Source organism: Pogona vitticeps, chromosome 1 (assembly GCF_051106095.1).
Source record: "Pogona vitticeps strain Pit_001003342236 chromosome 1, PviZW2.1, whole genome shotgun sequence".
NCBI lineage: Eukaryota > Metazoa > Chordata > Lepidosauria > Squamata > Agamidae > Pogona > Pogona vitticeps.
In genome coordinates this window covers 177423858-177436551 of record NC_135783.1, presented here as the reverse complement: position 1 = coordinate 177436551, position 12694 = coordinate 177423858, and the positions used below count along the sequence as shown (strand labels likewise).

Below are 12694 nucleotides of genomic sequence, written 5' to 3'. Positions count from 1 at the left end.
ATTCCTTCTTCTCGGGCTTGGGAAGACGACCTCATGGAGGCACTGACTCATCCTGAATCAGAACTGGATTTTCCTCGGACCTGACTGTCTGCTCCCTCCCTGGATTGAGATGTCAAGTTGGGCTCGAGCGTGGACGAGGGTGAAACTAGGGAGGATTCACCCATTGACCTCCCCACGCGGGCATCGGTGGTTGTTGGGAGCTACCCTCCCACCCCTTCGGAGGACTACACCTCATACACTCAGTTAATCAAGCGTACCACTTATTTCCCCGACCTTGCTGAGGTCGAGGTGAACCCGAGGATAGATTAAGAGGAGGGGAGTTAGGCAGAACCATCCCTGCTGCAGGGAGCGGTAAGGAAGCAGCTTTAGATGATTTCTTTGGTTTCTTAGAATTTTCCTTGTCTATTTTCTTTTTAACAGGAACAATGGACCACAACGGAGCCTTGGTGGCAACTAGCTTAGGTGATTTTCCCGAGTCCTTGGGCTTAACCGGTAAAGGTAAGTGAAGATTGCTCAACCGGGCTGGGAGTTGATTTAGAAGTCTCCGTGCGAGGAGTCAGTGTAGGGAGGGCAGGCACCTCCATAGTCAGAGTCTTTTTGTAGAGGAAAGAACAAAGCCGTTGGCGCTGAAGTTTAATAGCCTGCTTAGAAAGACTCCTGCATGCAGTGCACGACTGGGCGCAATGGAATTCCTCCAGGCAAGATAAATACTGGTCGTGCCCGTCTATTAGAGGGATCTTTCGTGAACAGAGCACTATTTGAAACCCCGAGGGGCCATTAAAAAACACGTAAAGCAAAAAAGGAAAAGGGAGGGGGAATCCGTCAGCGGGGGAAAGGCGGGAAGGGTGATAGAACATGAAAAAAATTAAATCTATTAAGTTCTAATGCACCAGTGTGGAATAAAAATAAAAGAGAATCAAACAGAAAGAAAAGAAGGCCAACTTTCCTTAAAGTTGCTCTACTATTCCAAACGTCCTACTGGAATGGCGGAAAAAGAGGAACAGAAAGGAAGGTTGAGGAGGCGGAGCTTATACCCTGGTGGGGGACTAAATAGTTTCTTTTTCCTAAGTTCTAGTTTCTTCCGAACATCCTGCGCACGTGCAGGATAAACCCATTTGTATGCATTCACAGAGACCACTACAAAGAACCTTTTTTTTTTTTCCAAATGGGAAAATGTCTCTCTAGTATGGAAGGTATATCACAGCCTGGTCTGTGTCTAAACTCAATGAAAAATTGCCTTCAGACATTTCAAATCTGTTACCCTGGATGTGTGTAACAGGTGTAACACTATTTTCAGCTGAGTGAAAAAAGAGCAGCTGATGTTCCCTGGAAGAAAAACAGCACTTTTGTTTCTAAAATATTTTTTTCTTTTATAACCTGTGGGAGAATTAAACCACAATGATTGCCATCAGTCCAGTTACATGTGTTTCTTCTCTTTTAGTTGTATTTGAGGAAACACAGAGTCTCCCCTCTTGCTCATAGGAAGCAGATTATAACTGAATTTAAGGATCTCTTTTCTGTCATTTATTTGTTTGCCCACTGCAATTTACAGGCTTGTAGCCAATATCTTGGCTGTTATATCCCAAGACACACAACCTTCCTGCTTTCAAGCCATCCAAACAGCCATTCAAACTGATTTCAAGATAACTCTCTCCATGCCTCTTCTCTCAATTCCATGTGTCTGCCTCCAACTCTCTCTAGTGTCATTTCTTATTTCGTTACACATATGCTCTTCACCACCCAGAAGAGGAATGCAATGTTTGTTTGTTTATTACCCCAGCTTTCTCCTTAAGCAGGTTTCAAGCTGGCTTACATCATTAACAGGCAATACTTTAAAGCAGAATCCAGTAAGTATGCAAGTATTTTAAAAAGATCAAATAACACTTAAAAAATGATACACAAAATCAACACCAAAATACATCAAAAGCTACAAAGCACAACGATTAATTTAAAAAACCCTTTAAAACTGAAGGAAAGCCTGCTTGAAAACAAAGGATTTTGACTGCAGAAGAACAGCAAAGATGGAGCCAGCCTGGCCTCCTGCAGGAGGGAGTTCCAGAGTCTAGGAGCAGCAAGAGAGAAGGCCCTGTTCCATGTCCCCATCAAATGCACTTGTGAAGGTGGTGAGGCCAAGAAAAAAACCAGGTGATTTTTACACCTGGGCAAGCTCATAAAGAGAGACACAATCCTTGAGATAGCTTGGGCCCAAACTGTTTAGGGCTTTACAAGTTAAAAACAGCACTTTAAATTCTGCCCAGAAATGGATCTGCAGCCAGTGGAGCTGCTGTAACAAGGGGCTTATGTGGCTCCCCAGTAAACGTATTAGAGCAGATTCCAAGGTTTCCTATATTCAGTCTAAATCATATAGCTCTCAATATACTTCTTCATTTACTTTTGTAATTTTACATAATACTTTTGTTCAGATACCTGAAGTTATAAAACACAGCAAAAAAGTATCAATAACAAAACTTATTGTGTGGATAACTTTTTTTTCCTACCACTGACAATACCTTTGTAGCACGGATCTGCCTGTGAAGGTCAGTGAGTTGCTGGATTTTGTACTCTAGCTCTGAAATCTGGGCTTGAAGCCATGTCCAACGGCAGCCAACTTTAGCTCTGTCTACCAGCCATTTCCAGTCAGATCTATAGTTACTAGAAAGAATACAAAAAGAATGCAGGTTAGCCAACAATAGATGATCTTCAAGGAAGACATTTCAAATATTCTGCAGAAAGCACTCTTTAAAGGAACTACAAGTCTCTAACAAATATATTGTACCCAATCTTTTTACCACAAAGTTTCCCATAATAAATCTCGAAGTCTCTAAAGATGCTGCAATAGCAGCAATACCCTTGTGTACATGCATTCCTTAACAGATCAACACAGTTACCACCCTGAAATTTGATTATTTGCCTAGGTGACAAAATCACATCAACTGTGGCCAAAAATTATTTCAGCTTAAAACACGGATAATTTTTTACACTTTAGCAGCAAGAAGTTCATATAGTTCTCCCCATACATACAATTAGATTACTTAATAGTTATAATCATGCTAATTTTCTGTTAGCAATAACTTGTATGTTTAAGTCTTCTTATCTGGTCGTACTATTCTACAATGCCTAGCATAATAATACTTTTCATCAGCATTCTGATTTTTTTTTTATTCTGAAGTCAATGTTCCTTCTCAGTTGTTCAGTGCACAGCGCTATACTGGCACTGTACGCCTGCAATTGGTGTTGCTGCTCATTTGTTTCTCGTCATGGTCAAAACTTTGTGTGTGCAGGATGGAGTTTCTGCTCAGGGCTGGTGGAAAATTAAAGGGAATGTTGGGTGAACTCCAACTGGAAACAGGGATTAATTTGGTAAATAACTTGTTTTATACTATTATTTTCTTGTACAATGCAAAATGTAGTTATTTTACACTTAAGAGAGTGGTCCAATTAAAGTAGAACGTGTAGAATAACCGTCTCATTTTAAAAATAATTAAAGAGGTTTTTTTTAAAATATGTAAAGAAAACAGATTTCATTGACTGAAATTTTGGAAAACAGATCCATGGACATAACTCAATGTAGTTAGAAGAGCACCAAGGTCAGAGTGTTATCCACAAAGCACTTCCACCGGCATGTTGTGCAATGGTAGCAATGAGAATTGCATGACCAATTGCACAACTAAATTGTGAAATTATATGTTGCCATGTTGCAATGCCCACCAAATTTCTGTGGGTGTAGCTTTATGTTGTTGTTGTTTAGTTGTTATGTCGTGTCCAACTCTTAGTGACCCCATGGATCAGAGCATGCCAGGCCCTCCTGTCGTCCACTGCCTCCCGGAGTTTGGTCAAATTCATGTGGGTATTCAGCATTATGTTACTCCTCCACAAACAGGATTTTGACCAATGAGTAACATATTTTTAGTATAGAAAGAATAACTAAATTCAACTGTTGGTCCCTGTGGCGGAATGCCCAAGTCACGCCTGTCCGTCATATGGAGCTCTAGGGCAGGAGCCTATGGCAGGACAGGAGGGGGGGAGTCAGGAGAACAGTTGGAGACTGAGGAGAGTTAGATAAGCAGTTTTGAAGCGTTAAGACAGAGATTGGAAAGTTGGTGTGTTAGAGAATAGATAAGAGATAAAAGTAATAGAAAACAGATAGAGAGTCATAAGATATTGTAAGGGTGGTTAATGTGAATGAATACAAACAAGCATACATGTAATCCTATCCAAATGTAATGATTGAACAATAACAAAACATCTATGACTTTACTTCTGTGATTTACCAATCAAACAATAAATAAACCTGTTACATTTGGCAGCCCGGGTCTAAGAAACATATTTGGTACAGTGTGGATAGGGAGAAAATAGTGCATTGTAAAGGGAGAAAATAGTGCATTGTGTCCGAAGGTGAACTTGTGTTTAAGGGAAAACACACAGGGGACACTGGGGAAATGTAACAGTCCCATTTACAGCACAGCCTTTAAACACTGGAATGTTGATCATAAACAATTCGAATCCACACAATGGGTGAGCTCCTGCTGCTTGTCCCAGCTCTTGCCAACCTAGAAATTCGAAAACATGTAAATGAGAGTAGATGAATAGTGGTAAGGAAACAGCATTCTGTGCCTAGTCATGCCGGTCACCTGATTATGGAAAGTGTCTATGGACACATGTCAGCTCTTCAGCTTGCAAACAGGAATAAGCACCAGCTCCTAGAGTGGGACACAACTGGACTTAATTATAAAGGGGAACCTTATCTAGGCTCATGGAATCAGTGGGGATTTCATGAGTTAACACCTACATCAGTTTCACTTATTCAAGCAGTCCTACTCCAACTTCAACTTACTATGCTAAAGTAGCTGTTAGAGTAGACCAAATTGAATCAGTGGAAGTCCCAGAGTTTTCTCACCAAATCACCACTGATGCAATGCACCTACTCCACTGCAATTTATTACACTAAGCAACATTTTGGCCACTGTTCTTAAGTCAACAGTGAAATAAGTCTTGCTGGTTTGGTTATTCTGCTAGGGTTGAGAAAAACAACTGAATCAATAAAATAGGCAAAAAATCTAGGTACACGTGAATGATTTCTTATAAGAAATAAGTTATGATTTTCAAACATACGTAGGCCTCATAATTAGCTAAGCCACGTATTCAAAGATACAAAAGAAATTTATTAGCAAATTTCAATAACAGTTAATTTCATGAAGTTTAGCAGTCTAATAAACTTACATGCAATGAAAACAAATTAGTCTCAGAGATGGAAGTCCAAAATCTGCGTAGCAAGCATATATGTGCCTTCTAATCTAGAATTTGATACATTCCATACAAATCATCAAAGAAAATGTGTTCTTTTAAGTTTATCCTTGATGCCTCAAACAACAGGCTGAAAAGCATGTATAGTTTAAAAGCTAACACTTCCTGTAAACACACACATTGCACACCTCCTTGTCTACAGTTGCAATAAAAATTTACAGTTGCAATTTAAACAAGTTCCAGGTTATCACTAAAAAAAAAACTAGACAAAGAAAAATTAAGCAAAACAAAGCTTATTCAGTAAGTGGTGCTTAGACAGATCATGATTTTCAGGACATGTATAATTTGCTCAAAAGCAATTTTTATATGCAGAATTTGAGACAGTTCACCATAGAATTTAAGACCTTTTGTTAGGTGTCCTCATAACTATCTTGGTCCTGGTGTGCATATTAATGAGTTACACAGAGTACTTAAGGTTTAGATAGAGGTTGTGCTCACACCAAACAGCTAGATGTAGCCAGTCTGGGTGCAGCTTTGTCACTGTCCCTGAGTGAGGCAATAATGCATGAGGGATTGGAACTAAGGTCTCATTATTGCAAGGCTTACTATTTCTAAGAACCAAGGCTTCCTAAGCCAGTAAGGAGCCTTGCAGGACCTTTCCTGTTAGTGAAGTTTCCTCAGCATCCTGGAAATTACTGCCAGAGGCACTGTGAAGACCCAGAAGCTATTGTGTCATCAGGGCATATAACATTTCAGTCTTGGATGAGGTGAACTGGGAGAAGAGCCTGGGGAGTTTTGCACTGGAATGTGAGGCAAAGAGATCTAATTACAGTATATCAAAATAGTTCTATCCTATATCTGGGCAGAGACCGAAGGATATGGCCTGCTCTCCTCAGGGAACACTGCCTGCTGAAATCTACCATGGCACTGAGTCCCATCTTGGCACACTGTGCAGTAAGAGTGGATGAGTCTCTCTGCTCACTTGAGGAGAAATGTGCCTTCAACAGGTGGATCCCACTCCGTGTTTTGTGTGTGTGTTGTTTAAAAACTTTTCTAACCAATACATATTGGTTTTGGACTGTGGGCTTTAAATATATAGTGGAAGGCAAGTGGCTCATAGTGGCTTTAACAGAGCCTGTCTGTCCAGAAGCCACAGCATTGCTCTGGTAGCTGACTCCCTATCCAGAATAGCATGTCAAAAGCATTAGTCAAGGAATCCTGGGGGAGGGGCTCCTCTCTGAAGACTGTGCAGTGTGACATAGGACACTTAACAGGATAGATCACAATGTTTATGAAAATGGTTTCTTTCAGCCAATATGTCTGTCTGGTGTGCCACATTAAGTTCTCAATTAAGAGCATGGAGGCATGTGTCATTTCATAGGCCATGGAAGATGTTAGAATCATCAAGGGTGATGTATTAAGCTTTCACAGGATCAAACTTGATCTTTTTTTTCCCCACCTGTATCTTTCAAAGGGGTATTCCCCTCCTTGAGAAGTACAACTCACAAAAAGAACGGCCACGTCTGAGAGGTCTACTGGTCCACTACTAGTGGACAGTTCAAATCCGCCACTGTTTGGAGAGTGATAAAATATGTTAACTTCTGAACTATTACTACACATTTTCTGGCCTGTAGAGGAGTGACCCATTCCACTTTCGTAAGAATATCTATTACCTGAAAAGAATCCATTCTAAATACTACTTCAGATTCTGAAAACATGATTACCCCACAAGCCTGAAGTTCAGCCCTGTAAGCCATACTCAGACTTAGACAATAAGGTGGAAACTTGCTGGTCTGACTACTTAGAAGGCATCTAGATATAAAGAATTATAACAGCCTTATCAATAACAGGAATAAAGTCCTGATAGTTAAAGGGTTTGTCTCTGGAGGACTCTTCTCTCTAGGCTGAATTTAACCAGTTACCATGATCTTTAATGAGTAAAGAAAACAGAACTGAAAATACTAGTTAGAATGTACTGCACTACCCATCTTCCAAAACAGTATTTCTGAGACCTGTCCCACATTAGGAAAAATTTCCACCAGTGTGTCTTCTAATGGAGATCGCTATTCTACAAAGCCAGTCCCTTCTTTGCCCCATCCCCAATTTTTCTTCTGATTTAAATCCTGCACTCCCACACTCCAGGGCACTGGTGGCTGTACAGCCTAATTTAAAGGAACCAGTGGACTCGGGAAGTAATGGCATGGATCTTTGTTCAGTCTGGAGGCTGTGTTTGAGCCAGATTCCTCAAAAACAACTTCTGAAAGCTCTCCTGGTACAGTGAATTTAATCTTCTGTACCATGAAAGACAAACATAGTGGAAGGAATATTGTATTGTGAGTGGGAAGATTGTGCTGGAGGTCAGAGGACAAACTAATGGGAAAGTCAAATGGCACCCCATGGAGAAGATCTATCTAAAATGGGAAAAGCCCTGCTCAGAGGAAAATGCTACTAACCATACCTTCTGGCTAAATGCCAGGATCTGAAAAGATATGGTAGTTTACAAGATGTTTTGGCAGGAAGAAAGGTTTGTATTACTCAAAGGAGTACTCAAGAGTCCCCTTTATCCAAACATAATCCAGACTAGTTTGCTAGATCAATCATCTAATATCTATCTAGGGATGGATATGTCCAGTCCATGGATGTCTAATGGTTGTCCACCCCTCCAGTGTTATTTTGCTGCCAAACTCATCTCCCCTTCTTGCTAATTCTTCTTATCTGAGAGCTAACACCTAGAATCCACACCTCTGTTGCAGCACACAAAGGCATAATAAACCAGATACATTTTGTTCTAGTTTATTGTGCCTGGAAGCATTTGTTCAAATTAGCTGGTATCATAAGCAACAGTACAGTGGTGCCTCGTATAACGAGTGCCCCGTTTAACAACGAATTCGCATAGCGATGGCATTTTTGCCATCGCTTTTGCGATCGCATACCAATGTTGCCTATGGGGAAAAATCGCTTTGCGATGTTTTCCCCATAGGCACCATTTTACCCCAGCTGAGCGGCGGGAGCTCAGCTGGGGGAAAATGCCAGCGGTGGCCTCGGAAGGACCCTTCGGAAGGGTCCTTCTGAGGCCACCGCCGGGATTCCCCTTCCCCGCAGCCGGCTTCCCCGGCCATGGTCGGACTCTCTCTCTCCCCGCGGCTTGAGGAGGGTGGGAGGCATGGCGGGACTCTTCGGCAGCCGCCGCGGCTCGGATCCGAGCCGTGGCGGCTACCGAAGAGTCGGCCACGCCTCCCAACCCCCCCAACCGCCGCCGGTTACCCAAGCCATGGGTAACCGGCGGCGGGTGGGATCCAAGCCCGGGATGCCTGAAAGGCATCCGGATCACCCCTCCCTCCCACCCTCCCCTCGCGGCTTGGATCCAACCCGCAGCGGCAACTCCCAGCCATGTCCGATCTCCCCCCCCCACCATTGGGAGCAGCGGGAGAAGCCGCCTGGTGTGGAGGGGGGAGATCGGATCGGCTTCTGTCTTTCTTCTCCACAGCCCGGCTTCTCCCAAAGGGCTGCCCCGATTGTGCTTGCAGCAGCGGAGGTGGTGCCCAATGGAGGAGAAGGCAGGAGCCGATCTGTCATTTCTCCTCCACCAGGCACCTCTTCCGCTGCTGCAAGCAACATCGGGACAGCCCTTTGGGAGGAGCCGGGCTGTGGAGAAGGCTGAAGCCGATCCAATCCTTCCCCCGCACCATCGGGTGCAGCGCTTTCGGAGAAGCCTCCCGGTGGGGGGGGGGGGAAGATTGGATCAGCTTCAGCCTTCCTTCTCCACAGCCCGGCTTCTCCCAAAGGGCTGCCCTGATTGTGCTTACAGCAGTGGAAGAGGTGCCCGGTGGAGGAGAAGGCAGGAGCCAATCTGGCCTTTCTCCTCCACAGGGCTCCTCCTCCGCTGCTGCAAGCACAGTCGGGGCAGCCCTTTGGGAGAAGCCGGGTGGTGGGGGAGAAGGCAGCAGTCGATGCCGTCTTCCCCCCCTTCCCCCGAGGCTTTCCCAAAGGGCTGCGCCCGATAGTGGGGGAGAAAACCAAATAATCCGTTCCTATTGGAACGGATTATCCGGTTTTCAATGCATCTCTATGGGAAAACGCGTTTCACTTAACGATGTTTTCCCATAGCGATGTGTTTTTTTGGAACCAATTAACCTCGCTATGCGAGGCACCACTGTATATTATTTATCAGAGATCAGAAAACTGCATTTTTTTAAAAAGCTCATTGTGTTACACATTGCTTCTAGGCAATCAGCTATTGATTGTTATTATTGTTTCAATTGCTCAAATAGTTTATGTTGTGCATTATTAATATATTGTACTGCTCTTACTAGTAGGTTAGAAAAATACAGGGAAAATCCTTTCAGGTCCCCTCTAATGGCCAACTCTGATACTAAACCTTAAAAATATTTGTAGCAATACAAATGATAAAATCAAAGAATCTTGCTACTTAGAACTGAAGACAATGACAAACTCTGAAAAAGCTGTGTCAAAATACCACCATGTGTTACGCATTACAATGAAGCAACGTAGATGTTACTTGTTACACCTAAAACTAACTTTTAATTACTAGTTAAACTGTTCATTTACCCAAAAGGTAATTTATTCTAGGTAACTGTTACTTGTAACCAACCAGGGTGGATTTAATTTAATTGATTTACAGTAATTTAAAAAAAATCAATTTTTGGTTTAAATCATGATTTAAGTCATAATTTAAATCAAACTGATCTTTAAAAAATCATTGATATTTATGCACCCTGTAACCAATTGCTTCCAGCAGCAGAAAAGTGCAGCAGTCATTTGGTTTTTCCTGCCATCATAAGTGTACACAATGGGTGGCTAAGATCAAGAAAGAACTAGATGAAAGATAGATAATATACTGAAATTTGGTCAAGGCAGATAAAGGAACAAACTTCTGATGAATTTTGCCAACTGTTTTCTCTCTCTCTCTCTTCAGCTCCATACTACATATTAACTGCTATTCAGAAATGATCTTAGAAATAAATGTTTCCAAGAGGGTTCAAGGAATTGCAGGAGATTGAAGGAAAATGAAAAAAATTAGTTGTGCAAGATGTTCTCCACTCACATAGACATTGGCTATAATCTAGTAACCAACTACCACCAGCTTGATAAAACTGACTTAGAAGGTCCTAGCCCTACATTTCATCAATATACTACAAATTCAGTCTTGTAAGTACATAGAGGGAGGCAGTGGAAGACAGGAGGGCCTGGCTTGCTCTGGTCCATGGCGTCACGAAGAGTCAGACACGACTAAACAACTAAACAACAACAAAGTACACAGATCTTATAGATCTACATAGAATTCAAGTATATACAGCTGTGTGCATTGCTGCAGAAATGCTTTAAAACTTACACTGCCACAACATTTCTGGAAATCTGCTCATCATCATCTTCACTTGAACTGCTACAAGTGGCCTCAGAATCCAAACTCTCTTCCATCTGAGATAGCAGCCCAGCTGTAGTACGAGCAAACACCTTGATTTCACCAGATGCAATGCCACAATGGTGCTCCACATCTTTACTGTTTGCCTCTAGATTGTAGTTTTCATTTTTAGCTGTGGTGCATCCGTGGTAGTTGCTATCCAAAACACTGGCTGGGTCATGAAAAGCTTTCATTCTCTGTATCTGATGTCTCACAATGCATTTCATCTGCTGCTCACAGTGTCTGACAACATGCTTTGCCAACATAATTTGTAAACGTTTTTGAGTTCTTTTGGCCCGGCTGAGCAAAACCTGCTGCTTGTTTACACACTGAAGCAAGCGAAAATTTAATTCCTGTTCTTTACCACTGGGAGTACAATTCTTTGTTGATGCCAGGGCATCATAGTGCACTTGATACAAGTCTCCTTTTTGCATCTCAGGATTTACAAATGAGGCTTTTCCCAACAAGCCATTTGTCTGATGCCATTTACAGTTAGGAAGCTGTTTTTCTTCTGCATAATTAGATTCAGTTACGTGTGAATCCAATAACCTTCCCATTCTTAATGAGTTGTTTGCCGTTCCTAATGAAGTGTGTCCTCTAATCTGTACCCCAGATTCTAAATTGTTCATTTTATTAAAGTGTGCATTAGTGTTGTTACCTAAAGGATTTCTCATCTTGGAGCAATTATGTTCCAAATTTGTCTGCGTATGATTTTTATTATTTACACCAAAAGCCAGATTGGGGCTGGTTAATAAAGGATAATCTCTAGAAGAATGGGAATCAAAGTACTCTAAATTAAAATTATTAGTGCTATGGTTAGTGCAACAGGTGGGAAGCCCTAGCACAGAACATGTAATCTTTGCAACAGAATTATTCTTTAGCATGTCTTTTACTGGTAAGGGATTTCCCATGCCTAATGTTTCACTGGACTCCACAGCTCCTGAAGATAAGGTAGGTGCTAAATAGATGCTTTGGCCTTTTATTGTTTTTTCTTGAAGAGCAGGTGTCATAGTTGTTTTAAGCAGTTTAGAACAAACCTGTTAAGAAAAACAAACACTGAATAAGACTATTTTTGTTTTTACTGCTATAACACTGTGTAAATAGATAATAATTCTAAACAGTTTTCAATTCATTAAAAATGTAAAATAATTCAATGAACAGTTCCATGCTGCAAAGAGCTAAAGCAGAATATGTAGCAGTGAACTCTTGCTACAGTAACACTATTTTACATTTCTCTCAAGAGTCTTACAGTATTTGTTTCTTGCTGCTCTGTTTAAAGCCACTGGAAAACTCTTACCACCCTCAAGATTAGAAACTCTTATTAAATGAGAGATAGTATGCATAGCAAAAGTAACAGAGTACTGTATATTAAAATAATATAATTCCAACTTAAACTGTGGAAAAGAAGTTTTCCTAAGTTCAGACAAAAAATTGGTTTTAAAACAGTGTATGCATATGTATGAGGCAAGCCCTGTAAAATGAAGCCGCCTAGAGTGGTCCGGTGGGCCAGATAGGCGGGGTATAAATCAAATAAATAAATAAATAAATATTTTAGACTGTAGGATACTACTTCAGAATTAGCCCCAATAACTAAGAGGGCCTTTTCTTGTTAGTAACCATGCACAGAATTATGCCACTTGAACATTTAAGTATCAGTCATATACCAAGATAGAGAAATGACATAAGGTTTGCTGCCAATGATTATTTTGACTTTGCAGGATATATATCTGCATGGTAGACCACATTTCACTTTAACACTGTTATCCATGCAGGAATGCTTGAGAAAAGAATGCAGCACAGACCATGAACACAATTATAATGTCAAGTTATAATTTAAATAACATTACTGAAGAATTTTAAATTAATGTAAAAAACAGATTTGCACTGCTAAACTCTGTTGGCCATGAATCAGAACTGTGGATTCAAACCAAAGATATTACCTGAGACAAGTGAAAAAAACTTTTTCTAGTGAAAACAAAAGAAATGTTGAATGACTTACGGAACTCTTTAAATTTTTTAATAACAGAT

The 12694-nt window shown here is 41.2% G+C and overlaps 1 protein-coding gene across 4 annotated transcripts in view; it reads right to left on the bottom strand.

The window, feature by feature from the left end:
• Nucleotides 1-12694, bottom strand: part of KANSL1L (KAT8 regulatory NSL complex subunit 1 like) — a 76436-nt gene that overhangs the window by 55039 nt on the left and 8703 nt on the right. For 3 of the 4 annotated variants that reach the window (XM_078379210.1, XM_020780678.3, XM_078379211.1), the window contains exons 2-3: nucleotides 10598-11703; nucleotides 2511-2652 (exon numbers count right to left, since the gene is read on the bottom strand). In XM_078379210.1, the coding sequence (XP_078235336.1) occupies nucleotides 2511-2652; nucleotides 10598-11676 (1221 nt within the window). In that variant the 5' untranslated portion in view covers nucleotides 11677-11703. The remainder of the gene's footprint in view (nucleotides 1-2510; nucleotides 2653-10597; nucleotides 11704-12694) is intronic. The other variant, XM_078379216.1, reaches the window with a different exon arrangement.